The 12177-nt window shown below is 43.9% G+C and overlaps 1 protein-coding gene across 2 annotated transcripts; it reads right to left on the bottom strand.

Annotated features, from left to right (window-relative positions):
- Positions 1 to 5235: 5235 nt before the first annotated feature.
- On the bottom strand, positions 5236 to 11241 carry LOC136532054 (probable apyrase 1). 2 transcript variants are annotated; one of them, XM_066524684.1, is made up of 9 exons: positions 10426 to 11241; positions 8867 to 8992; positions 8716 to 8772; positions 8462 to 8554; positions 7787 to 7992; positions 6822 to 6916; positions 6118 to 6335; positions 5830 to 6019; positions 5236 to 5733 (listed from the first exon to the last, which is right to left on the bottom strand). In XM_066524684.1, the coding sequence occupies exons 1-9, from the start codon at positions 10765 to 10767 to the stop codon at positions 5621 to 5623; spliced, it is 1440 nt and encodes a 479-aa protein (XP_066380781.1). In that variant the 5' UTR covers positions 10768 to 11241; the 3' UTR covers positions 5236 to 5620. The 2 variants fall into 2 exon arrangements, with proteins under 2 accessions (XP_066380781.1, XP_066380786.1); XM_066524689.1 differs by having other exon boundaries at positions 10663 to 11241.
- Between the last annotated feature and the right edge of the window lie 936 nt (positions 11242 to 12177).

Raw genomic sequence — 12177 nt, 5'->3', positions numbered from 1 at the left:
TAGAGATAGCCGTGACGCGCCCGCTAGGTCATCGTAGGTAGCAGCAGTGCAGGCATGGTGCTGTGGCGACGGTGAAGGCGATGGAGCTTCCCATCGTTTACAGCGCCCCTCTTGATCGATCTAGGGATAGGACATCGGTGAGGGGCTGGTGGCTACGGTGAACCTTATATCTCGAGGCCCAACCCCCATATCCTATTTATTGCGCTGCGTAATATGGGCCCATCAGGTAGTAGAAAGACTGAGCGCCCTCAATTAGGGCATAGATCAAAGGTCCAATTAACCATTGGGTCAATTGGTGGAGATCAGCCTTAACACAAACCACCTCGTCGCAGCAAGCGGAAAACACCGACAGCATGGTCTGAAACGAAAGGTACATCACAGGAGCATTGAAAATTAGGCTGATCAGAAATAATGGATGGGCATGCGGCACCATATATGAGAAATCGAGAAGATTTGTACACATACCTTGAGCTTCTCGACATGGAATGCGGGGTTGAGGATCCTCCTGTGATTGACCCACTTCTCGCCCTCAAGGCCGGCGACGCCGTCGGCGAGCAGCTTGGTCAGTGCCGGGAAATTGGGCTTCTCCAGGTGCCCGAACTTGTTGGACAGCACGTCCCTGGCCACCTGCGGGTCGGCGACAATCACCCTGGGCACCGGGCCGAACCAGAGAAGGCACGCCTGCTTCCCGTGCTCCCGCACGTTCCTGCAGAGGAACGGCGCGACGCGGGGCGCGATGTCGTGGCACCGCAGCGGCAGGGGCCTCAACTAGGCCTCCCTGTTCATCCTGGCGTTCTCCCTAAGGCTCACTTTGGCAGCAGAGGAGAATTTTCCCAGGGAAAATAGCCCTACGGATGGAAATTTTTGGACTTCTCATTCCCGCCTCTTCCCAGGGCAGGTAGCAACGCGTGGGGGTAGTTTCCGTGTTGCCATTTGGCAACAGGGTGTCCAACGCAGGGAAATTAAATAAGGACAGCGTACGTGTCCAGTCTTGCAGCCAAGCCAAAGTACGTTTTCACGACCGGAAATACACAGATTTTTTTCAGCGAAGTACATGCAACATTTTCATAGATCATCTCAAAGTACGTTTTCACGACCGGGAATACTTCAGCCAAAGTACATGCAACAAAATTGAAAACAATGTCTTAGAAAATCAAGAAAAGTCACAATTTTTTTGAACAATATAAGGAAATCACCACAAATCAATGCCAACCACAACATTTTCATGCACATAATGCATGAAAAATCACAAGACCAAAATTTTTTGACATAGTCCAATACATAGAAAATTTAATTCAAGTGGCAAATTCAACTTAGCTAATTCATTCGTTACCAAATCATAGATCATCTCCATCCAGATATCCAAGACATATATGAAAAAATAAATTACGGTTTAATTCCTTTTCATAAGCTTCTCATAGGCATTGCAGCTGCATTCTTCTGACATACCTAAAGTAAACACAAGAAAACACGTTAGCAGCTAGAGACATACCTAGAGTAAACTAATCTAGTGGGGTTAGGATACATCAATTTGAACCAAGGGTAAACTACATGGCATGCCACAGCAAGCAAATTACAGATATGGAAAAGCTGCCTGTACATGTGTGCTTGCAGGTTTGCAAAAGCAAACTAAATCTTATAATTTGGCCAACCTGCCTGTAACTCAATCAAATATGAATGGCTGCTACTGGGAAGACAACAACCTAATAATTCATAAATGTAAAAACAACCACTATTTAATGATATCAATGGGTTAGCTAACTTATTGTATTTATATTGATAACAAAGGCAAACAACAAGCCTACAAATTCCTATCTAGTGAACTTACTGCAGAGTTCAATTCAGTTTCAAGTGGAGAAGTTAGAAGGACTTAAATGCAGATACATGGAACAATGCAACTAAACACTCATTACACAGCCGATCGACTGTACTTACACACCATCAGTATTAGTATTAGGGAAATATGCATAAAAGCTCAACAAGATATTTGTGGCACCAAGAATCCTTGCCAATAATGTTTAAGCATTTTCCTGAGGACCTAAACACTCATTACACTGTGGGATGAAAACGGAACGAAAATATTCCGAACAGCTAAACAACAGAATATGGGGTGAATATTTCTTGAGAGACTAGCAGCAAGCATAAAAATTGCAGAGGTGTCAAAAGCCTGAGCACAGGGCATGGGGTGATGTCCCTGGATCCATCGAGAAAAATAAAAACGACAAGCAAGCATCCAGACCTAAGGAAACGCTCTAATCCTTTGACAACTAGTACTAGATTAGAGATGCCATCATGGAGATGGTTGGGAGAAGAAAAGTTGAAAACGAAAGCAACATGCCCCCGAGTACTGATGGCATGCAGCATTGGCAAGTGCAAGCTGTTGTACAATTGTGTAGTCATCAGTTTCATATGGCTCAAGGTTATCTATCCCTATGAACAAATTTTATGTACACGACATCCGAAAAGTGTAATATGAGTCATGCCTTGTGAATTTTTAAGATCCCTCAAGATAGGGGATCAGACATGCAATCCTCTTGAAAGGAGAGGAGCCTGATAAGGTTAGCGGTGGTCGTTGCCTAATCAAATGGCTCCTGGCCAGTGATCTGCAAGCCCAAGGGAAGAAGTGGTTTGGGCATCTTATATTTATAGCATTATTTTTATAAACAAAAGAGGCTACTTGCAAATAAGATCGGAAACATAGCTCAGACACTGACCAATCTACAGTAGGCTCAATTTATTTTTGTATAGTTCACAAGATATCAAGGCAGAATTCGGCACCACTAGCAAACAATATATTTTTGTACTCCCAACTGACTGAAGGTAGAATATTTGTAGAACTGCAAGTGTACTAGGCTACAAGCACGTGATAACACGGAATGTGTTATTTATGCAGTCTGACAGGCTAATAAACACTAAATAAGCAAGTAGCGACTCAGGTGCATTTTTTGCATCTAACATAACTGATATAGCAAGTCCAAACCACATATGCAAGAACAACACATCACCAATATGCAAGAACAACACATAGGCAAGATCTAATTACGCTTCCAACTTAGTACCAGCACACCAGTGTCAGCGAGAGTAAAAGTTAACAACCATGGCATAAAGTAGACAATAATCCTTCAGATCCTTCTGATTCAGAACCTAGGTACGGTGTTGGCTTTGCAGGTTTAATTGCGCTACTCCCTCTTTTGCAAACCATAGGGTCAAATTTGCCTAGCTCAGTTTTTAGGAAAAATATATTAACATCTAGAGCACCAAATAAATGCACCACTATCAAGACATAATTAATGGTGAAAATCAATATTATAGATGCAAGTGTATTTTTTCAATAAACTGCCATCTCATGCTGACACTAACCAATCCCGCAATACAAACCAATCCCGCAACTGCCATCTCATGCTGACACTAACCAATCCCGCAATACAGATGCACAAAAATAAAATACCCAGAGAGGGAGTATGCGGAGTCCTTACCGAAGCAACAGCAGAAAGCACAGAGGTGACGAGCGCCCTCAGATCTCGCCCCTGCTCCCTAGAGCGCCCAGCTTCCGGTTCCCATGTCGTGTTGCTCGGCGCCGAAACCCTAATCAGTCGCGGCCACCTCACCGCCCTAGTGGGACAGTCTGTGAGAAGAGCGGATCAAGAAATCCGAAACCCTAGCGGGAGGCACAGAGATGTAGGATGAGGCGGTCTCACCGTTGGCGTGACCGAAGCGATGAGAAGGCGGAGTGGCAGCGGTGACGGATTGCCGGGGCGGCGTCGACGACTCGACGGGATGCCGGGGCGGCGACGGCCTCGCGACGAGAAGACATGCGCGAGCGGAGGAAGCTACGCGGCTCGCGAGCGGTCGCCACGGGAAACCCTCCCGGCCTCACGAGTCGTGGATTCCTTCCGCGTGGAAAAAGAAGGGAAGCGGGCTGCGACCCTCGGATGGGTGGGCTGCCAAAGTGCGCAAAAATTTGGCCCGGTGGAGATTGGCACGGGGGAGACAGCCCAGGGAAAACGCGGGGATCCCCCCGGGGAAACGGGCTGCCAAAGTAGCCCTAAGGTCGCTCGCCAGGAGGCGGTGCGGCGTGCCACGCAGGCCCTGTGCCCGCAGCGCGCGCTCCAGCCGCCGGGGACGCCACCACAGCCGGTGCAGCAGACGGCCGGACTGCCTCAGGAGCGTCAGGGCCAGGATACCGTAGACCAGGAAGCTCCATGGCACACATGGCGCTGCGGCTGCGAGCGAGGAGGCTCCTGCCCGAAGCACCCCTCTCACTCTCACGATCGAGCTGAGAGATGATGGTGAAATAGAGTGGAAGATGGATTTGCTATGGCATGGCCTTTGTCGCCGTCGGCTTAAATAGACATCACTAATGGACAGTGGACACTCTATTAGCCCGGTCTGGTCATGCCTTCTCCGAAGGAACTTGGTGGTGAAGTTCCATGCGACGATTGGCTTCGGAGCAGTATCGTTGACTGGTTGTTGCTCTGCGTGAGCTCAGATTGCTTGTCCTCATTTGAAAACATGCGCGGTCAGAGGGTTGACAAAAGGACTTCAGAAGCATCGACAGCCTACAGCCGTAATACTGTTGTGTTGTTCTTGCTCTCTACTCCGTGGTTCCTATCGTCAATCACGGGCACGGCAAATAGCCGCTAGGCGGTGCTGAACCATGAAATCCGCTTTAACTAGTGGAGCTTTTGTGAGCGCGAGCGCGTGCGTGTGTGTGTGTGTGTGTGTGTGTGTGGGGGGGGGGGGGGGGGGGGGGGGATAGTTAAAAATGTTTTGATAAACTTTTTGACAAACGGCTCTATATGTGAAGCTCCTTAAAACATTGTACAAATCACATGTAAGAACCCACCTAAGCGAGCTGAAGTTGAGAGAAACAGCTGTTTTCAGCTTCAAAATAGCTTCATTTCAACCAAAGCTTCGCATGCAAAACTGTTTAAAAAATACACGTTTAACATAAAACAACTTCAAATAGCTCATGAAGCTACCAGAGAATATGTGCAAAACAGGGCCTAAATAGTAGCAGGATTAAGCACCGAGCACTTATAGGCCCTGTTCGCTTATCTTATAATCCGTACTTTTCAGCTTGTTTTTTTAGCCGGAACAATATTTTTCTCTCACAACAAATCAGCCGGAACAATGTTTCGACTTGTTTTTTCAGCGAAGCGAACGGGACCATATTTGTTATAAGAGGAAATGTACTTTAAATCTACAAGACTACAAATGAACCATCCAGGGAACAAAGGCAAACCATGCGTTTATTACATTGAGCAATCCCAGTTGGCGAAAGGGAAGAAAAAGAATGGCATCACATTGAACAACCCACAAAGCATACTAAGGATGAATGACAAAGGCTTCTAAATACCTGGGGATGGAAAGGGGAAAATGCTGGCACAGAACTACAATCTATACTCCTCCATGTATACCTTGTTAATGTGTAGAAACCTAAACAAATAGAATGGAAAATGGAGAACAAATGGTGAATCAAGGCAAAACCCTAGCATCAAACCCAGGATCTAAACTCACTACTACAGATCAGTAAACCAAGCCAAAAACTATAACGATGGAAGATTTTTATATATATTATATATAAAAAAATGAAAAATAAGTTACTGCCGTGCTGTTTCTATGATGAAGATGCAACCTCAATGGCACTACCAAGGGGCCATGCTGCTTCAACATACGAATCGCCATAAGGCACTTTCTTTACCAAGGTAATGTCTTGATAAGGATCAACACCTGAGAGAACAGAAAAAGCAGGTGTAAGAACATAGGTGTGGGGGGTAATAACTTCTAAGTTCTACAGTTATCATGATATTTTGAAATAAGCCATACCAAATCCATCGACAAGTAATGTGTACTGGTAGACAAGATCTATGCAAAGGTAGGCAATGTTCTCCTCTGAGACATCAGGGTATGTTGCCTGTGCATCCTTCAAGTTCAATTTACAAACCCGGCGTGCAGTTTCTTCAAAGTCTGAAGGTTTAACCTTAGCAACTGCTTTTTTTGGGTCCACGAAACCAGCCTGAACAGAGATGGGACACAGTTAGGTGCTAATCGTGACTACGCCAATAGCAATTCACTTCAGATAGATCAGAAAGCACAATTGTAAATTAGACTTGCCTCAGCAGCCCTATCAAAGAAAAAGGATGCTACAAAAAGATTCTTTTGTCCATCTCCACCACCACCATTCCACACACCGCCAAATGTGCATTTCATATGTGTGCATGCTGGCTCATCAACTTTAAGAGCTCTAACTGCAAGAGCCCTGCACTTGGAATAACTAGCACCAGAAGGTGAGCCTGATGCTTCAAATGTATTACCACCATAATTGTATTTCCCTGAATTTAATAGCATATTTAAGATATGATAATTTTATGAGCAATAAACAGAAAACAGATACTGACAATTTGATGATAGTAGTTTGAATGGGTAAATTTCATCTTTGTTGGAAACTGAAATATGTATTGTATTCATTGCAGGATCAATCTGCTGATAAAGTTGCATGCTTTTATCAACAGCCTCATTATCAGAATGGTGTAATGTTTTGACTAATATTTGATAGCACACAAAATTCATAAGACAAGTCAACATATTGCTTTATGTATTTTCACAACAGGGCAAGGACCCTGCATAGAATAGAACAAAGCTCAGGACAATAGTCTTTCCAAGCATTTGGTTTTGTTACAAAATAACCATTTGCCCTATTAATGCTGATATAATTTCAGTAAGAACATAGGAAGTTCATTTCACATTCCAAAAAGACAGACGTAATGATATGTCAGATTTAGATATTGGGCCTAGTAGATTAAAGCAAGCAAACATACCAAGATGCCCCTCCAACATACAGTCGCTGTAATCACTGCCTTCGCCAGCTTTTAAGATCTCCGCTCTAGCCGCCAGCAAACCATAATGCAAATAACTGTGGATAACAACATTTGCAGTTATATATTATAGTTATGTTCTCTGCAAATCTTATTCAGAAGGAGGCAATCTTATGATGCCCGTCCCAACAGTAGTCCATCGCATTGTGGTAAACAATATTGTTCCATGTCAGATTTATTGTAATGTAAAAAAGGGGAAGAAGTGATAGAGTTGACAAAAATACGTATATAGTGGCCTCACTTGGTGACAAGTAAGAGCAAGGATAATAATACAGCCGGCTGCTGGTTGTAAGGCTTTTTTGCAGCCTTCTCTCAACCCACTCATATAATAGTTAGCTCTTCACTATTAATACATGGTCCACTTATCTCTCTCACAAAATTTCTTGGTTCTTGTGCCTAAGTCGACTGTAAGCTTACAGTCCACTTCTCTCTTTCCTCTCCTCACTCCTCCACCTCAGCATTTAGCCAGCTTAAAGCCTGCTATTATACATGCTCTAAACACTTCAAGTATGATGGGATGCCAAATATTCTTATTCCTCACTTGGTGACAAACAAGTAAACCAGTTTTAACTCTTCAATATTACAAAATCATTTTTTGACCCAACCACCCAAGTTGCTAGCAACCTGTAGCAACCTCCAAATAATTGCATGTTTCACCTTTCTACAGTGTGGTACTCAAACTTCAAATAAGATATATAGTTCTCGGTCAATCCTACTATTATTAGTAGTCAACAATGTCATAAAGACTGCAAATGGAATGGTTTAACCAATATAGAATAACGGAGTACGCCACACTAGTCACATGTTTTACAGTTTTAGGCATCATTGGTATATTAGAATGGCAGAAAATAGCAGTAGAACAAAGTCAACGATAAATCTCAGATTGTCATGACACATTTGATTCAGACCTGTGAACATAAAGATAGTATGTTGTTCCCTTAAGTAGCAGCTCCTTCACATATGAATCTTCACCATCTGCCACTTCAGGTGCCTTTGCTGCATCCTTCTCTGAGATAGCATAAGCCATTTGAACTGAACCACCTCCTAAATCAACAACTCCAACTGTATTTAAGTATGGCTTTCCCAATTTTCCCAAAAGATAATTGATGGTAACCTATAAAAGAATAGAAAAGACATCCATGTTGCTTCTTTTAATGTGAAGGCTGTAGAAGAACAGCAAGTGGAGAAACCATTTTACTTTCAAAGTTAAAATGCCAAAGTCAAAGTTAAGACAGGAACATACAAAGATACACAGCTCTCCTGCGTATTTGAGAAAAAAAAAAGTTAAGACAGGAACAAGTTAAAACCAACGTAGGTCACTTTAGTTTTGTCCTAAGTCAAACGTCTCTAATTTTGATCAAGTTTTTATAAAATTTATTAATATCCAGAAGTTCAAATAGAATGCACTATCAAGACATATTTCATGAAGAAATTAAAGAAACGAATTTGATATTGTAGATGATGGTGCATTTTCTATAAACTTAGTCAAACTTAGAGAGGTTTGTTAACAATCCTAAAGACCTAAACAACAAAAAAGGAAGAAAAAAAAGAGGCTCTTGGAGAAAATTAGAACAACACCTTACCCACTGGAATGTGCCTTCCTGTGATCCATCTAGAACAGTGACCCAATTTGGCTGGGATTTGAAAGAACTCCTGTCATGGAGAAGTTCCCTAACCTGAAGAACTCATATTCAGCAACAACAAAAGGAAATCAGGCAATTCAAAACTAAAAGAGAATACGCAGCGCATCAAACAAAAATGTCAAAAATAAGGCTACAGAAGAAAAGATGGAATGCTCAGATCTTGATGGATAAGACAAGACATGGAGAATATTTACCGCTTGCAAAATTTCTTCAGACCTTTCAGTCCCTAATGCTCTGAGACCTGCAGTGGCCTGCATAAGGGTCCAAAATCATGTTTTCGCTAGAAAAACTGATACTGTTTCAGTTTCCACTACCATAAGAAGCAATACAGGAACCATAACTCACCCCAACCCTGACAGGTGTTTGTCCACGCAACTCTGCTGGAACTACTTTCTCAGCTTCCTCTAAAAGAGAAATAAGTGATTCAGCAGCCTCCTGTGGACCCTTTGCTGCACTCAGGCCTGGTTTTTTCTAGAGCCAACATGAGAGATAAACAATCAGAGAAGTTAGAATCCCTCTCTTTTCTGGATGGTCAATTGGTCTGTTCAATTCAAATATATAATAGGACGACAATATATTAGCTAGTAGGGTAATTACAGATGATCAGGTCAATGAGTAGAAATGAACATTTTTACACAGTGGGCTCTCAAGTCCTTCAGAATCTATACATCTATAAGGTATATTATTTTGGTGAGAGACAGGCTCAACCAGGATGATACGTTGTTTGAGCCTTTAGGTTGCTTCATAGAGATACAGTCTTGGAACAACTACCTGCAACTTTGCATTTTTGCAGTGCATTTACTTTGGTATGGTTTCCGATGATTTAGTGTCCAATTTTTCTTGCTCTAGCACCCATAACATGATAGATTTCTGAGGGGCAGAATATTAATTTTTTTTATCTCCAAACAGCTAAAATGGAATCCCCGTTCAAGAAGTTTCAAGCTAGTTAACTTGACGTTCAGCAAAAAATTCAAGCAGATTTACAAAGAAATTTTGAAACAGCATTTGGTCAAAATCAAGGCAGAAAGTTGTTCTTCTTAATCTTCTACTTCTGGTATTCCCCAAGAATTAGCTGTAGTCACATTCTGACATGTATTCAAATATTACATAGTTAAAAAAAATTATTCCTGATTGCACTATTGCAGGAACAACAAACACAACAAAAGCTGTCATATCCCTAGAGTTGTCATCCCAAGGTAAAAATCAACTCATTTCACGTTTGAATTAACAACACTAATTTATCATGACAAGGTCCTGGCTTAATGCCTTTGTATGGCAAGAGCTCATCGCAAGTAATAAGCATGTGGTGGTTGCTATGCATGCAATTTATCATATCCTGATACAAAAGACAAAACCACAGTGGCATAACTTCATCGGCCAATATTCTTCTGTCTGTGAAAATCTAGATGCAGTAGATTTTTGTTCCAACAATTTATGGGAAACAAATAAAAAGACATTAAGTTGTGCAGTTCACCATTGTTAAACAGGCCCTAAGTGATTATATCTACAATACAAATTTCTGATTTCTTTTGCAAATTCTGCAAAAAATATGTGCAGGACTACTTGGTTGTGAACTCTCAAGAGCCAAGCCAAAGTTTTGGATAGCCAAAAAACGAACTACTCCAACATTTAGTCAAGAGAAAGTAGAAAACAATCATTGTTTAGATTGGCCATACATGATATTACTGGATTTTCGTTGTTAGAGTGGCCAATTAGATTCTACTAGTGTAGTAGTGTTACTGAATTTTCAGTGCTGTTAGTTTGGCTTGAGATAGTAGAAGACCAAACAGGCCGCATCAATAATCTCATTTATGGCCACTCCAGAACACCTCTACTGCTCTACATCCGACCACCAAATGGCGCAACTCAAACTAAATGGACAAGAGAAAGCCTCAACCATTCACCTGTTTGAACAGCTCAATCTCCTTCCCTATAGGCACTAGATCCAGGTTTTCGTCGAAGCAATACACGTGCACGCGGCTCCCGGAGCTGCCGGCGTCAAATATAACGGCATACTTGTTCAATCCATCCTCAACGGCCCGGGGTCCCCACCTCCGACCGCCAACGGCGAGGAGCCCACCCGCTGAGGCGGAGGCCGGAGCGCGCGGCATGAGAAGGAGCACGAACGAGATGAGGAGTACCGGCGAGAGCAACACCATTAGTACCCGACGGTACCGATGCACACGGTCGGCCACCGCGTCCGTCTGCTGCTGCTGCCGTGCTCCGGCACCCGAGTAGCGCCGCATCCTCGCAGCCGCCGCCGCGGCGTCCGCGGCGGAGGGGGCGGCGGCGAGATCGTCGGCGGGGAGCAGATCGGCCGCCGAGGGCGTGCGGTACCGGATGCGACCGTTGGTCGGCGACGGTTTCACCGCCTCCTGCTGCGGCGGCTCCAGCGTGTCGGCGCGGGCGGCCGCGTGCGGCGGCCTTATCGAGAGCGTGGCGGGGTGGGTGAACGGGTGGGTCTGCCACAGCACAGCTGCGCGGTGACACGGGGACGGAGCGCGAGATCTCTCCGGCACGGGTCACGGCGACCTTTGGGGTTGACCACGTGGTGGCATTGCGATCGGGGTGGAGATGGAGGAGCTGGTGGCGCGGCCGCGCGGGAGCCAATTTGGCTCGATTCGGGGAGGTGGCTGCGCGGCTTTCGCCGTGGTCGCGGCGGAGCGGTGTGGAGGGCAGGAGCGGTATGAGCCAGCGAGACGAGTTGGCATCACGCCGTCTATCTTCGACACATTTAACTATATTTGCCACTCTTTCTTTCTTAAAAATATATACGTATATATTTATCGCTCTTACAAATAACACCAAATTATAATTATAAAATTGTCATGGAAAGAAAAGATTAAAACATTCTTATTGAATTTTATGACGTGGCATGCCTTTGCTAGCCTTTTCTCGTGATATCTCCTTCGCTCTGCCGTGTCTTGCACGCGCAAGCTCTCTGGCTATCAAACGACGTCTTCTGTTTCTTTGTTCTCACTCCTCTGCCCGGCGTGCTCGATAATGGCTTGGCTCTCGTAGAGCACTACGACAATCTCCAACGATGAAACCAAAATACAGGACCCGTTACATGTAAAATTTTCAATACCTATTTTTTGTTTTTTTCAACAATAAGACCCAAAAAAAAAACTATTTCTACAAATAGGTCTCGAGAAGAAAGGATACTCAAATTTATGTTGTGTCTCTCCGGTATTTAAAATAGATCTCCTGTGTAGGTATGGCCGATACAGTACTGTCGGAGACCCATTTTATGTTTTGGTGCCCTTATAGGTCACTTGTTGGAGACAATTTTACCCCTTACCTTGACCTCCATCAGTGTGTTGTAGTTGCAAGTTTTCGAGTCATCATTGCAGCCTGAGAAGACCCGTGGGAGTTGGCACCCATCAGGACGAGAGCTTGAGGAAAGAATGAGACCTCCGCTATTGTGTTGTAGTTGCAGGCTTCTGAGTCGTCATTGCAGCTAGAGAAGACGAGCGACACTTGGTACCTAATGGGATGAGAGCTTGAGGAAAGAATTTGAGGGTCTTCTACTTTTACGGGCCAAAATGGCTCTCCTGGTATAGCAAGCTTTTCATTACTTGAGTCAGAGAGGCGTATATTGCCTAGATACCAAGCAGGCCCTAAGGAAGCATTTGGATAGCAGCTTGGCTTGGAAA

This window comes from Miscanthus floridulus, chromosome 2, assembly GCF_019320115.1.
Source record: "Miscanthus floridulus cultivar M001 chromosome 2, ASM1932011v1, whole genome shotgun sequence".
Taxonomy (NCBI): Eukaryota; Viridiplantae; Streptophyta; class Magnoliopsida; order Poales; family Poaceae; genus Miscanthus; species Miscanthus floridulus.
Note: the sequence above shows the minus strand (reverse complement) of the source record. Positions and strands in the feature narration are given on the sequence as shown.